The sequence below is a fragment of the Gouania willdenowi genome, chromosome 22 (assembly GCF_900634775.1).
Source record: "Gouania willdenowi chromosome 22, fGouWil2.1, whole genome shotgun sequence".
Classification (NCBI taxonomy): Eukaryota; Metazoa; Chordata; class Actinopteri; order Blenniiformes; family Gobiesocidae; genus Gouania; species Gouania willdenowi.
This window is the reverse complement of record NC_041065.1, coordinates 14,693,882-14,710,356: the sequence shown is the minus strand read 5'-3', so window position 1 is coordinate 14,710,356 and position 16,475 is coordinate 14,693,882. Positions and strand designations below refer to the sequence as shown.

Here is a 16,475-nt window from a genome sequence, read left to right as displayed (position 1 = left end):
GAAAGCGCTCCATTTTCCCTTTTGCTGTTTCTCTGTTTTAATGTTGTCCTAATTAAACAATAGATCTGTAATAAAATAAGCTCAAGCTTGTAAAATTAAAAATAAAATGTGCACTACTTTTGTTTTATTTTTTAAACAACAAAAACAAAAAGCTTGTATTTGTTCTTTAACCAAATCTAGAAAAGAAAAGAAAAAAAACCTCTTGGGCCAAACTTGACTCTTTGACGCACCAGATTTTGCCCGCAGCCCGTATGTTTGACACCACTGTTAAAATCTGCAGAATGTTATGAAACACATGGATCACCCACACATGACATCAGTCATTTTCCATGCACCCATAGCCGCCCATGCTGGTGCAGCAGTGTGATATAATAGAACACTAAAAGAGGCGCTGCGCTGATGCATCAATAATTCACGCAGCACATCCAGCGGTGCTGCAGATGTCAGCCTCTGTCCGCCTCTGTCAGCCTGTTCTCGGTGACATCACACCTAACATGGCGTCCAGCCGGGTGCTGGAGAGGGAGGTCCTGATCGAGCCCAGGCCCGCAAACCTCAGCTTCTCCCCTCACAAATACTCCCTCCTCATCATCACCGGACGGACCGAGCGCGTCGGACAGACCGATCACATCCGCGGGGAGATTGAGAGAGGTAGGTCCGATCCGTGCGCGCCTTTCTGAGTGCGTCACGGAGCTTTTTCATCCCTCTACCTGTGATCAACGTTCAGGCTGTGGTGTGATCAGAATGTCAATGCAATGGATCACTGTGAAACGCACAATGTGGCCCTTCATAGACATATTTCACTGCATGGGGAAGGTTAAAGTGAAGTGCACACAGAGTCTGTAGAGCTTGGCTGACAGGGGAAGGGCTGCAGAGAATTTAATTTACTGAGAATTACTGTTCACCGACGTTTAGTCATTCAGGAGCGACCATGTGCATAGTTTTATTACAAACAGGGTAAATAAATACAAACATTAAAGCAGCAATAGGCTTCTTTTATCACAGAAGGGGCAGGAAAAAAATGGATTGTCTGATCTGAGGGCCACAAAGTCAACGTTTATGTCAGCTTTTAGAATAATGATCATTCTAAAGATTAAAACAAAACAAAAGACAAAAAAACCCCAAAGGTTTTGTGTGTTTTTGTTGTAAGTTTTTTTTTTTTTTTTTTTTTTTTTTTTTTGTAATTTTGTTTTTGTTTTGTGCCTTTTAGTTTTACTTCTGTATATTTTGTAGTCATATTGTGTTTTTGCTGTAATTTTTGTTGTAATTTTGGTTTTTTATTACTTGTGTAGTTTCTGGAAATTGTTTTATTTAATTGTTAGTTTGTGCATTTTTGCATCCGTGTGTGTATTTGCTGCTCTTTCGTGTGTTTTGTTTTTAAATCAATTTGCGCATTTACTTTGGGGGTCACACAAAATTAGACTGAGGGCCACATGTGGCCCCCTGGCTGCTGGTTACCCATGTCTGCATTAGAGTATTGTCACTAAAAAAAATGTACTTTTTTGATAATCATAACTCAAAATATACCAAAGAATTGATACAAATTATTTAAACAACTTATAAGTATAAAAACAACCCTATTTCAAGATGGCTGACTCTAAACACAGCTCACATCCCAGTTGGTGAATCCTGCACTCGGAGAAAAACTGCTTTACAATGACACAAAGATGCACAACAAAGGAACAAATGTCAATGCTCTGATACAAGCCAGGTTTCAATCTGCTAACATTTCAGATCTCACCTGATTGACATCCAACAAGTGTGAATGTGAACCGCTGCACGTACTCTTTTAATTTACACTATATATAAAGCTATAACTTATATAGGTTTCTCCATCTTTGAATTTATTTGTCCAATGACTACATCTCTGATTTGCTCTGGGTCAATAACTGTACCTGTGAGGGATTTCAGGTTAAAGTGTTTAAATGGATTTCAGTATCAGAGTTTGTAAGCCTAAAATGCAAATAATTAGAAAGGAGCAGGAGTTCCACATGGATTTGTTCTTGATCCCTTGCTCTTTTAGTTGCTCTTTCAATTATTTGCCAGAAAAATCCTGTAATGGAGGTTGAAAACAAATATAAGACAGTTCATTGTGCTTCAATTTTTCCATTATCTTGAGTCCGCAGCCATGGTTTAAACATTCCTTAATGTGAAAACAAACATTGAAGGTTTTTCTTCCAAGATTAAATCCTCAGCTCAGTGCACTGAAGAGGGGCAGAGAGAGGACACACACAGCTATCTTTGTTGAAAAATAATGTGATAGATCGATGGCTCTACAGTAATAGATTACAGTTTCATTCCTTTGCACATTTTCATATTAAGCATTTACATAGTCAGAACAAGCAATCTATTTAACAGGCTAATCTGCTTTGTTTTTAATTAGTTACACTCTTCTACATAGTTTCCTGATGACATGATTGTATCCACACATATGATTATCCTCGTTAAATATAGAAAGTGTGTCTTCGCACAGTTGCCATACGGACAACCCCCGGTGCTATTGGTACGTTTACCGAAGCGTCTTAGGGTTTGGGTTAGGTTTAGGTTTTAACCCTAGCAAAAATTTTTAGGGATAGAGTCAGGGTTTAGGTTTAGTCTCAGTCACGTGACCTAAACTGGCCAATGAGGGGAGCTTTCTGTCCTTTTGTTAAAATCTTATTTTGCTTCTTTGGCATGATGTTATTAAAATTACAATTTCCTTCCTTTGTTCTAGAATCAAATAAGTTCATATTGTGTTGAAGGAAGTCCTTGAACGTTTTCTAAACCTACCTGACACGCCTCTTTAGATTTTGTCTGCTTTTTAATTCACTATTATTAGCAAATACATAAAAGCAATTGAGGAAGAGAGAGCAATCTAATAAATAATACACTTAATTGCTAGTGCGAGAACACACAAAAAAAAAGCACAAAGAATTTAATACCTATAAAATTGTGCAGATGTTTCCACGTCTTGCAAGGATTCAACTGAATGTTTTTTCATCCATTATGAATTTCATCTTCTGCAATGTCATCAAGATTTAATAAGCTCAGAAAAGCAGGCCCGTTTTAAACTCCGTCATGAGCTAAATGGGTCTAGATGCAGTTGAAAAATATTTACGGGTACATCCTCATTCAAAGAAAAATGTATCACAACGTAGGAGTGAATTTTCTTAAGTCCACATAAAATGTTTGAGATCCAAAGTAATTTTGCAGACTCAAAATAGGCTTGTTTTTATGCAGTCAAATATTATTGAATTTGTTCATAATGTTTAAAATACTGTATATCCTTTTTAGATATAACACTCAAGAAGAAATATTTGCTGCATTGTATTCATCACCAGCAAAACTGTAGAGTAAGGAAGAGAAATGTGGACATTTTTCTTCAGTGTGTGAAGTAGAGCTTGAAAATGACAGCATTTGAGTGTATCCGTGTGTCAGTCTATCATTCATGTCCGCAGGTATCCGGTCGTGGGACGTGGACCTAAAATCTTGCAACCTGAACCTATATCTCCAAGAATTCCTCTCCCATCACACGGTGTCTTTTAAAGGTGTAGGTAAGACATTTTGAATAATTTTTTGGTGATTCTCTCAGCACAAACTCTGACTCAACAGGAAGCTCTTCTCTACCTAACACAGCCATTTAGCTGGTGTGATGTTCACAGAGAAAGGAAGGAAGGAAAGTGAACAGATGATTGTTGACGATGGGTGGACCCTTTGCACAAACACAATAGAAAACTGAACGCTGGCAACAGTTTCCTCTCTTTCTTTGGACTTGAGCTGATAGTGTAGCTCAGATTAGCATCCAGAAATATGCATGTCCTCTGTGTATACACTGCAGTAAATGCTCCACTTCTATTGAATTCAATAGAAATCATAATTTAGTAGAATTTGACCAAACTGAATTTGTGACAATGTGTGTAATCAAAAGCAAAGAAATTAACTATCAACAAGCTAAAAAATATTGGTTTACCAAACATTTTAGACATCAGCAACCACTAATAGCTTCTTTCACAACTTCTTCACAAAGATAACAAACCTGACTTCATATCTGGGTCACCATTTTACGCTTGACTCCTACATCCTTGGCTGTTCATCCACTTCACCTCGGTCTGAAGCGCGATTAAGTTGTCTTGGCATCTCATTTTTAGACGCTGCATCTGACTCAGCTGCTTCATTCTTCTTCCTCTGTCTTTTTCACTTACCAAGTCAATCAATGGCCCACTTGTCCCAGTTTGCCCTCCCCCTGACTTTTTTCCATTCCCATTAGCCTCTGGCCTCCCGCTCCGTGCCCTGATGTGTCGGCTGGCGTCTCTCAACTCAGATTTTCCTAATTTCCTTATTTTTGTTTCCCCTCGGATGAATAACCTTGTTTCCTTACTTTCACATATCCCTTATTATTCTCACTGTCTCTTCAGGACACAAGTGTCTTCGTCATTGTACCAGAGTGTTGGATATTCAGGTGCTGATCAATCCCACTCAGGATCAGGCTCATTCAGAGGTGAGAAAGCCACGTGTTTGACTGAAGCGCTAATCTAACTATTGTTTCATTTGTGTTTCCTGCATGATGATAATTAACAACCTACAAAAGCAGTGTTCCTAAATTCAGTCGATCTAAATCTATAAAACATGCAGAGTTACAAGTGTAGAAACCATGTATTTTGTCAATCATGTAGTCTATTTCTTTTTAAAGGAGGCAGATGCCTATTGCAGGAATTGTGAGTTAAAATCATGTCCCTATTACTTTATTGAAACAATTTCCAGGTCACAAACAGATGTTGGTACCAAACAATCCAAACTGCCATCGGAACTTGGCTGATATGCATTTTTTGGTTTAAGGTTGTCAGAAAATACAGCTGTGATTTTGAATTATACTGAATGTGACTTTTAAGACACCCCGTCCTCTGCAGCACTGGTTCCCAACCAGGGGTACTTGAACACATTGCAGGGGAAACATTGATGAATCTATTTCCAACATGCTGAGTCATTTTTAAGCCTATTTCAGACACTGTACAAGCTCATCCAACATCTTTTCCACCCGTTGACAATAAACAGCATTAATGGAATAAACAATATTGTGACCTTAATATCCTATTAAATTGTTACTAAGATGTTGTGCACATTACTAAAAGTTGAAGTCAATATATTCTCTGATATACAATAATTCTAATGCACAAAATTGATATTAAGTGTGCGTTAAATGTACAGGTTGACATTTTCAAGCTGTAGGAGATTTCAGAGGCCAACATGTTAACATAAATAAAACAAGAAAGGTTACTAAAGTGGAGTGACGAAGGTGTTCTCCTAATCTGAAGAGAGGGTTTGGGGGGTACATGAGACAGAAAAGGTTGGGAAACACTCCTCTACAGTGTGTCAGATATTACATTGGAAAATATGAAGTTTCTCCTCACTCTGCTCCCTCAGGTTTTTGCTCTGTTGTCCAGAGAGTCGGCTCATAAACTGCTGATCTTGTGTGGCTTGACTGTGGAAGAGAGTGGAGACGTGCTTTTTCACAGAGGACAGTTTTCACCTCATCAGCTGAAGGAAATATTAGCAGAGCAGGTACAGTGATTCGACCTGTGTAATTAGACGTATTGATACAATAATTAGTCATATATGAAATTATTGTATTTGAAAAGGAATATACCCATAACTAAATGTATTCTTTCAAATCTTAACATTCTAAGATGCATTATAGCACTCAAATAGTTCTAAATTTACCAGCTGAAAACGTATACTTATATACGCCATATATATATATATATATATATATATATATATATATATATATATATATATATATATATATATATATATATATATAGCCCATCCATTACTGTAACAGCCACTTACTCTGATGAAGGCTGCAGGAGCCTCTTCCAGCTGTCTCACGGTACTCAATGGGTCACCAACGGCAACACACAGTACAGTTAGAAATCCACTATTCTTAGCATGCATTGATGGACTGCCTGAATTCACACACATTTTAGAGAACTCTTAAACTCAGAAAGTTGTGCAACTGAATGAATAAATATCAATCATGGGTTTTCAGAGCAATATCTCCTCCTTTAGTTTCTAGATCAGGACTCCTCTCATCCCTTCACCAAGATCAGTCTGACACTCAGCTGCCCCAACGTTGGCCACTGGAGGAAGACTCTCTTAGATTACCAGCCTCTTCGTGGTTCTTTCACACTCCACGTCAATCCCCCAGAGGTGCTGCCTGCCATGGAGTCTCTGGGGGAATACACCTCCCTCATTTCATCTGCTATCTGTCCTCCTTCACCCTTTGACCTCCTGCCTCCTCCATCCACTGTGGGTTTCCTTAAGCTGTCTCGCCCCTGCTGCTACGTGTTCCCTGCCGGCTGCGGTGACTGTGCCTTCTTTGCTGTAAATGGCTTCACCTTGCTGGTGGACGGAGGCTCAGACTCCCAGGCTTGTTTCTGGAAACTGGTTCGACACCTCGATAGAGTAGATGCAGTTTTGTTGACACACATTGGCACGGAAAATCTGCCAGGGGTCGTGTCTTTTTTGGAGAGGAAGGTGGCGGAGATGGGGCTGAGCTCAGACATCAAAGGTAAAAGCTTCACTTCTTCTTTGAAGATGTTGAATTATTTTCTAAAGTAATACAAATATTTATCGTTGTGTTTATGTGCACAGACGACTACTCTAAGAAGCTCATCTCTCCAGAGCTTGGAGTCGTGTTCTTCAACGCGCCCAGTAGGCTGCAGGTTGAACAAACCCCACAATGTAAATGTTTCCTAACAATCTATAGAAAAATCTGCTAGACCACAAGTGTTATGGATAAACAAATATGTAACATCAGTCCTAATTGTAACATTGCTAGCACATATAATTGTATTCACAAGATTTTCTTTCTTTGTCTCAGCTTCAGAGAATTTACTGAAGAGCACACACCAAGCAACTGTGACCCTCCAGCTCCTGAAGAAGTTACACATTCAGCCTCAGCCAATGTTTCGACCACAAGGAGCCCAAATAGAGTCAGTAATCTTGTTTCAAAAAATGGGAGTGGGACAGTTGGAGTTGTATATTCTCAGTCCAGGAAAAAACTGTCATGAATACCAGACATTTATGCAAAACTGGCCTGATGGAGTATCCTCTAAAGCTCAATCGCTCCCTCTTACTGCATTAGCCTCAGTGTCAGCTTTGCTTGTGTGGCATCCAGCATGTCCTCAAGAGAAGGTAGTCAGAGTGTTGTTCCCAGGTGTGACGCCACAGGCGAAGCTGCTGCAGGGTCTGGAAAAGCTGAAAGGACTGGCCTTTCTCCAGAAACCTACAATGACCACAGGAGACTTAGAAAAGCTGGAAAATGACAGAATGGCCAAGAGGACAGAAAGCCTGGACAGCAGCAAGTCCCAAGGAAAGGAAGGAATACCTAAACAAGGGAAAGAGAAAGGTGTCAGAGACGAAGGAAAAGATGGGGTGTCCAAAGAAAAAGGAAAAGCGTATAATGGAGTTGCTTCTAAGGATGCAGAAAAGGCCAAAATCAAGGAAACAAGTGCCAAGCATAAAGCATCATTGTCAGAAAGAAGCACTATGAAGAAAGGTGGAGGGAACGATGGCAAAATAGAGAAGAACGTCACTAAAGTAGAAAACGGCGTTACAAAGAATGATCTTGTAAAGACGTCAAAACTAAAGACAGAAAAAAAAGCAAAGCTCGCAAAAGAAGTGAATAATGACGCTAAAACAGGAGAGAAGAAAACAAAAAAGCCTTCAGGAAAAGCAAATGGTACCAAAAAGGCACACGTGAACTGTGAAATACCAAATATCATATCAACAAAACATGAACAAAGCCCTGCATCAAAAACCCTCGAGTCAAAAACCACTTCTGAGGGTCAGACAATGGAGAACCCCTGTAGCTCCAAAATTTCAACCCCTGAAGATATGACTGCTGACTTTCTCAGACTGCGAGAGGAAGAAGAGGCAAACACAGAAAAAGAGAAAAGCAGTGAGTCAGAAAATAAGAGTATCACTGGAAGCCACAGCCAAAGGATGTGTAATGAAGCAGCTGAGACCTCAATGGAAAAATCAGTCGGCGTTTCAGGGATAATGGAGGGAGCGATGGACGATAATGCACTATTAGATATCCCTGAAAGCAATGAGAAAGCAAACCCAGACCCACAAACAGGCCAGGGAAAAGCTGCTAAACCAGCAAAGATTGTTGGTTTTCCAACTCCCTTGAACATGGCACCAAATACTGATGATGCTGCTATGCAAGACATTACTCCAACTGAGTACACTCTGCTGGACGGGGCTCTGAGACACAGCCCCCACTCACAGTCCTCTCCAGAGAATCATGGTCCCACCAGCCTTGATGAGCAGACTGTGGAGCGAGCCTCACCCGATTCAAGGCCTAATAGCGCCGGCCACACACCCTACTGTCTGTCACCAGATGATGTGTGGTGCAATAGGGCCACTCTCAGCAGAGTGCAGGCTGAAATGAACAACATGGAGTCAGCTGACTCCAGCGAGTTGCTGAAGCGACGTGATGAACCCCTTTTTCAGTCCAGAAGGGACCCAGAGAGCCACACAAATTCTAAAGACAGGCATCTAAGTTTTCTTTCTTTGGGTTCATTGAAAGAAGTTACTTCAGATCCTTCTCCATCTGTGGCCACCACCACCACCACCACCACTACACACTCCATGCCAGCAGAGGTCAGCTCACCACAGTCCACAGAGGTGGACGAATCATTGTCGATGTCCTTTGAGCAGGGGCCGACCAATGTTAGTCAGAGAGAGGGAGACGATAGTCTTCATCACTCCCACTCTAACGGGGGTCCCTTCATGGGAATGCCTTTACCTATGAAGAAGCCTCACCGATGTTCAGGCGTAGGAATGGGTGGTCCACCAGGCCCTAATGGGCTTTCCTGTGATGCATCATCTCATCATGATGTGGACTTGTGCCTGGTTTCTCCCTGCGAATTCAAACATTTTAAACCCCCTGACTCCAACTCCAGTGCCAGTGAGGCCTCTAGGGGAGTCTTTGCCCCCCACCATCATGGCAACAACAATAACAACCCCAAAGACTTGACACCAAGTGAATCAAATGCCCCTGTGTGCACAGAGGACTGCCCCTCCACCACAGCAGACGGACCTCTGGACTCTGATGATGAGGAGTCGTGCAGCGAGCCGTCTAACGCTCCCCACAACCTCCACATGAGTCCAGCTCTGCCTCCAGATCCTCCTCCTGCTCCTTTCAGGGACAGCCCACCCCTTCCTCCGCATCCTGACGCCTCCATGCCTGTCCCTCAGTCTGATACTGAAGTTCTCGGAAAGAGAGGAAAAGCCTCAGGCACACGAGGGAAAAAAGGCCAAGGGGTGAGTTTGTTGTGTAGACACAGAAAGTAGAAATCAGCTGTCTTTGATTGATCTATTTGATAAAGGCTTTTAGGGAGGCACAATCGACAAGTAAGGCCTAAATTTTTTTTTTTTTTTTTTACACAAAAGTATTAAAATGGAGTAAAAAGAAAAGAAAACATGTCTTTCCAAGATTGTTACATTTGGGTTTTTTCTTTCCCATGTCTGCATATGTTGTTAAAGGTAACACTATAAGAAGTGTTTTATTCTAGCAAAACAAAAACAAAAGTAACAATACGTTTATTATTAACGGTTATTATTTTTCGCTTAATTGTGATGTCACCAGCCCTCCCCAGGGAAGGATAAACCAGACTTTATTCGGAGGAAAAATATAAAAAGGGAGGGCAGTGTTACACCTGAGTGAGGGGAGGAAATACAAGGGGAAAAGAGTTAGGGTGGACAACAGGAAGAAGGGTGAGAGTAGAGCCACTTTTGTTGCACCGTTGGTAGAATGTGTTGCATTCGTAACAATTCTTCTATCACAGGCATGAAAATACGTGTTTTGTCTTTACCTCTATTCAAACATGAAATAACACTTTTGTTGTGACACCAGGCCGTCGACAGCACTCCAAAATCCGGCTCAGGGAAAAGCAGGACTGGAATCCAAAATGGGGCCACAAAGGGAAATGTGGCCTCCACTCGAGCGTCATCCACCAGCACTCGCTCGGCACCAGCAAAATCCTCACCCAGCACAGGTGTGAATAATCAAATATCAGACATCTCCTTTGATCTTCACCCTCTGCGGCCCTCAGCATTAACTTAACAGACTTCTCTTCACAGGCTCTGAGGTCAGCATCTACGTGGATTTGGCCTACATTCCCTCTGGAGCAGCGGCTCCCACAGTCAGCGTTGACTTCTTTAGGCGTGTCCGCTCTTCCTGCTATATTATCAGCGGGGACAGCAAGGAGCGGGAGGAGCTGATGAGACAAACCCTGGACGCTCTCCTGGATGGAAAAGCTTCCTGGCTTGAAGCAATGCAGGTAAAAATGATTATTTATCTAATTAAACTAATTCTGTAGAATCTGGACACGCATGACAATCATCATCGTAATATGAGCTGTGATATGATTGAATCACAAAACAACAACACATGCTGACTCTGCAGCGTGAAGACAGAGGTCACTACAAGGGGCTTCATCACATTGCTTTCCCTAACACTGCTGTCAGCATCATTTACTGACTGTGTTGTTTTTTTTTGCAAAGGACGAACACATTTGTCCTTTGTCATGCCAAAGTGCAGATTCAGATGTATTTTTCTATTAGGTAAACAACAATCTAAATACAGTGCAAAAACAGGGTTTCTTACAATAAAGTAAAGTAAAAAGAAATTAGCATTTTATTTTGCCATGGAGCATAGTTTCTCATCTACTGTATCTATCATCAACGACATTGTAAATTAAATTTTGATATTTAAAAACATAATAATAATTATCCTAAAGTGTTAACTACTCTCAAACAACTTTAAACAGCTTGTGCTTTCAAGTGTCTCATTCAACAAATTATTGGTTTTGCTGCCTCAGTTCACAAAATAGATAATAAGAACTACAACGCATCTGCATCTACTAGAGGTGTGATGATTCACTGAGTCCACAATACGATGAGATAGATGATAATGGGCTCACAATAACAATACAATATGATCATTTTGGAAGAAGAAAAAAAATTAAATGCTATATTAAAAATAACAAAGCTTTTATTAGACTTTAACTCTGGACATAGTTGTATATTTACTGTGGGTAGGACATTTTAAAACAATGGGAATTAAAAAGAAGAAAAACAAAACATAACAATCTTGTTTGTAGTAGATGGTGTGGGTTTTTATTTATTTTTTCTGTCTGTAATATTGCGATGTTTTGTATCATGATATAATGTCCCACTTTTATGATCTCCCAAAGGAGAAAAACAAAACCTTCACAGAAAAGAGAAAGGTCTACTTAAAATTCATTCAACTTTCTCTAAGCTAAGCCAAACGTTTAGGAAATATCCTCCCTGTCACAAACTATTCATCAGCAGGAAATCATTTTGCTGCTTGCATAGTAAACCGCAGCCTGTTTATGGTTCAGCCATGTTTTCAGATTTATATATTGATATATACAGTGGATTCAAGAAAACAGCCTCCGTCAAGGAGAAGTTATAGTCCTGTGAGTCCATCAGATGTCCTCTTTTTTTTCTACAGGTGACTTTAATTCCTACCTTTGAGTCAGTGTCGATGCAGGAGTGGTACCAGCAGACGCAGGACCGACAGAAGGATCTGGGCATCGCTGTCCTGGGATCCAACAGCACTGTGGCCATGCAAGATGAGACATTTCCTGCCTGTAAGATTGAGTTCTAAAGCAGGATTGGACATGCAAAAAAAAAAGTTCAAAGAAAGAACAGACTGTTTAAGATTATGCAGAAATGTTCAGTCTTTCTTGTTTCTTTATCTTCATGAATGACTCATTGGTGTAGGATATGTTTATCCGTCCAGCCCTCCAGCATCGTCACCTCTTTGCGTGCTCTGATATGTCACTGAAATGCAAAGTTTTAACTCCACCTTGTTGCATGTTTTTAGGAGAAGAGCTCCTGCTGTAAAGCATGTCAAGCCACAGATTTGTAGATGACAAATAGAGAAGATAGTGACGAGTAAAAAAAGTAAACGTGGTAAGAAACTCAGTGTTCAAAGCAGTTTTTCTCAAGGCACTAATGTGAAATGAGGGATTAGTGTTACACATCCATCTGGTGTCAATCAGCTCAAGTTGGACTTTTATTTTTGGCTTTTTATCCTTTTAAATGATAGATTGTACCTTGATGACTTTGCATTCGCACAATGTAGTCATGTGTTTGTCGTGTGCTCAGTACGCAGACTGTGCTGTGTGTGGTACCAGCTATTTAACATTATGGACTTTGTGGCTTTAAAGTGGACCATGTGTCGCTGACAGAATCACAGAAATGCCTGTTGATTGTCTATTTGTGATTGATCAAGGCAGAGTTGGAGATCACTGTATTCAGCGAGCAAAGTTCAAACTGATGAGATTAGAGTTTCATGATTTATCTGATCTCATTACAGCAAACATGTTAGGAATGCATTGTAGTGGTAACCTGATTACTCACTGTCAAGAAAGTCAGCAAAACTGTAAAAGCTAATGCTTTACATCATCTTCACAGATGATGTCAAGCATAAAGATGGACCTTGATTGTGAATAGAACGACTATACTATGTTGATGAAAGACCATTTGTATAGCATGATGTCACTGTGGGTGGTAAAACAAGCTGTATATAAGAATGTGCTAAATGTTCGAATTTATCTATTTAAGAAACAAAAATACTGAAGAATCAGAAATTCATCAAAAGGAAACATATGAATGTGCATTTAACTCAAACAATGAATGAAAAACATTTATTTTCCTGTTATTTATTACAGCTGCATCTTTCCTATGAATATTTGCTGATTCAAAATGAAAAGTCTTCACTGATACATTTTTAATTTCCTGACTGTCATGTAGTTTTTTTTTATTAGTTGTAGCATTGATGCAATCTGATGGATTATTTTGTGAAAAGACAACTACAGAAAATACAGTTAAGACTATATGAAGTCACACAAAACTGAGTGCTCCAATCACTTTCATCAGCACATAAAGTTATGATTATGCAGACTGCTTTCACTCATGTATTGCCAAACAAACTGGGCAACAAGACAGTTGCAACCCATAGTGCAAAAATCCCATTAGACATGGATGTGTTTCTATGTGTGTAATGGCATTTAACATCATTTAATGTATATGTTTGTGTAACAGTTTTAAGTTACTTAATAGCAAAAATACACAACATCCTCAGTTTTGTGTCCAATGTTTTGTACACCAGAGAATGTGAATGGGGTGAAACAGCAAAATGAAAGCTATCAATTTACTTTAATAATGTTTTTGTAATAAACTAAAATGTCATGAAACAACTAAAGATTATTTGGCTGTTCTAACTAAGATGTTTAAAACAAACCTGTTGACTTTAAATGCAATTTTCCAGTTATTAACTAACTTTGTTCATCTCTTATATCTTCTTTATCTACCCTTACCATGCTTTTACTATAAATGCATTATTGGATGAGTAAAAAGTATGTGCTATATTATTTTTCTGCTGTTTTAATTTTGGTGACATCAAAGTACATGTAGGATATAGTGTCTGTGTATTCATCACTTAAACATGAAATCACTTCCATTTCCATCCCTTAAGAACAGATGCATGTTTTGTACAGTTATGGATTTACTGTAACACAACATTATTCAGTTATTTGACTCTTACGAGGAACTGTTATATTATTTTTGACAATCACTCCTCTTTTAAGCATATTTGTTAAATGCTACTTCTTCATTCAAAGTATCACCACCCTGATACAGTAATCTTTGCCTTTATATCTGCTAATGTGTGCGGCTTTGAATGGTATTCCAGTAAGCAAAGTGTTTGATTACAGGTCCAGAATCATGGTTAAAAACCACATGAACTAAGGAATATCAAAGTGAAATGTAATGATGTGTTTTTGTCTTCGTGCATGTTTAAAATCTTTGACTGTGTTGTTCTATTCATGATATTCATGAAGATAGACGGGAATTCATTCATTGTAGGAGAAAGCAGAGGGGGGAGGTATGTGTGGCTGGAAAAACACTGAGAATATGTGATTGTAAGCACTTATTAAGATAAAAAAAACAAAAATAAAGATTGTTGATAAATAGTGACTAACGTCTTTGTATATTGAATTTGCGGGTCTTAGTGTCATGGGGAAATTAGCAAAAATAGGGGGGCAATTTTTACGCTCCCCTACGCAAAGGTAAAGAAGTGTCTATTTGTACGGTTGCCGTACGGACAACCCCCGGTGCTATTGGTACGCTTACCGAAGTACACGTACGTAGCATCTTAGGGTTAGGGTTAGGTCAGGGGTCTGCAACCTTTACTCTCAAAGGAGCCATTTTGCCTAATCTCGCCAGGATTGAAGTCCTTCCGGAGCCGTAAAAAATACCTTCTCAAGGAAAACAATACAGTGTATAAAATGCTATGCAAAATAATGTTAAAATAATGTCGAATAATTTTTAGAGTTAATGGATTTGAAGAGCTACAAAAAATAACTTGATCATGTCGGTCAACACATGCTAATTGCTCATTTCTTGCAGCATATCAAGCATACATAATAAGCTGGCATGTTGGCAATGAAATAAATCTTTCCCCACACAAATACAATCTCTATTTTCTTTCAGAATAGTCTTTTTGTTAGTTTAGTTATCTTAAAAGGAATTTAAAACCTAGGTTAGCCACAGGGGCAATGAAAGTTGATGGTCTGTCGTGGATGTGATTTATTTTGAGGTTAAACAACTGTTTTATCAGATTTTTATTTTAAGTTAATGGCATTAATCATCAATACCCTCTGTAAGAAATACCAATTCATTGTTTAATTTTATTTATTTATTTTTTTTTTAAAGCTATAGGGAGCCATTGCAAAAGAGTTAAAGAGCCACATGAGGCTCCAGAGCCACAGGTTGCAGACCCCTGGGTTAGGTTATAACCCTATATCGCAACAATTTTTAGGGTTAGCGTTACGATTAGGTTTAGTCTTAGTCAAGTGACCTAAACGAGCCAACGACTGACCTATCACGTGACCTTAACTGGTCAATGTGGGGCGCGTACGGATAGAATGTTGGTATATTGATACGCCAACCGTACAGATAGCCACTGCCATCACTTAACAGACCAGGCGCTTCATTTCTTCTTCTCAAAAATCCGGGATGAAAATGTCACAATTTTTTTTCCAATCTCTGGATTGTCTTACAATGTATTATTTACAAAAATTACTAATTTCTTTCCCATATAAAAATTCTGTCGGGAAGTGGCGCACGTTGAGGTGTGTTGCATGTCGGGGTGTGGCAGAAATGTTCAAGTGTCGAGACGTAGCTGACCATTTTCAAGGATTATATCACAAACTTTCCTGCAATGTTCTGTGCAAATACAATGCCTATGATTTCCTTATACCAATAGGTGGCGCTATGACTTGCAATGACTGTTGGGTTAAATCACAACTCATTTTTTTTGTCATACAAATGAAAGCTGCTATAATTAAGGCAGTGGCTATCCGTATGGTCGCCATATACCGACACTATTATCTCCGTACGCAGTGTCTCTATTTGGTCAGTTTAGGTCACGTGATAGGTCAGTCATTGGTAAGTTTAGGTCACGTGACAAAGACTAACCCTTACCCTAAACCTAACCCAAAAAATTGTTGCGATATTGGGATATAATCATAACCCTAACCCTAAAACGCTACGTACGTGTACTTCGGTAAACTTACCAATAGCACCGGGGGTTGTCCGTACGGCAACCATACTAATAGACACTTTCTATAATTAATAAGCATCACCATCTACTTAGCTCTATATAAACTCTTAAAGGGGCCATATGTAGAATTATTGTCAATTTTCAACTTTTAAATATGTCTGAAATACCTAAAATCAAAATTTGAGTGTTAAGAAACATGTCCTTAGCTGTCATGCCATGAGTGATTTTTTTTTAAAAAATGACATAGTTATATATTAGTTAATAAATATTGCCAGCCCAACCAACCTGTAGTACCTTTTTTCCACCGGTTGGGTCTGCAAGCGAGAGGTAGTAGAATCGATGCCCGCATCCTCCAACTTTATTTTTCCCACTGAAACATATCAGAAATGTCTTTTTAATTTTCCATTATCAACTAAATTAGAATTTTTATGTATTTGTTTGCGATCTTGTATTATAATGTGCTTTAAGATTAAACGTGGCAGTCGATGTAGTCTACCATCAAGTTATTTTATTTATCCTTGCGCTTTGCAAACTGGACATTTCAAAAGGGCAGACAGTTAAAAAACAATAAAAAGGTAATAACAGAAGATACTTAAGTAATCACTTTTTGAAAATAAAAAACTGATATTTATTGAATTATGTTGATCAAAGTGTAATAAATGCAGCTTTTAAAAAAGGAAAATTTACTATAACGTGCATTATACTGTTGTCATGCTTGTACACATCTTCAAAAAATAAAAATAAAAAAACTAAACTTTGACTTTAGATAAACAAACCAGAAAAATACAGTTAAAAAATTACATTTTCTGTAGTTTTATTGTGCAATTGTCTT

The 16,475-nt window shown here is 39.0% G+C and overlaps 1 protein-coding gene across 1 annotated transcript; it reads left to right on the top strand.

Moving 5' to 3' along the window:
* Positions 1-336: 336 nt before the first annotated feature.
* LOC114456753 (microtubule-associated protein 1S-like) lies at positions 337-14,055 on the top strand. Its single transcript, XM_028438721.1, has 10 exons — positions 337-648; positions 3,435-3,530; positions 4,392-4,474; positions 5,398-5,535; positions 6,046-6,547; positions 6,631-6,720; positions 6,860-9,309; positions 9,902-10,043; positions 10,129-10,328; positions 11,525-14,055. The coding sequence occupies exons 1-10, from the start codon at positions 441-443 to the stop codon at positions 11,678-11,680; spliced, it is 4,065 nt and encodes a 1,354-aa protein (XP_028294522.1). The 5' UTR covers positions 337-440; the 3' UTR covers positions 11,681-14,055.
* Positions 14,056-16,475: the final 2,420 nt, after the last annotated feature.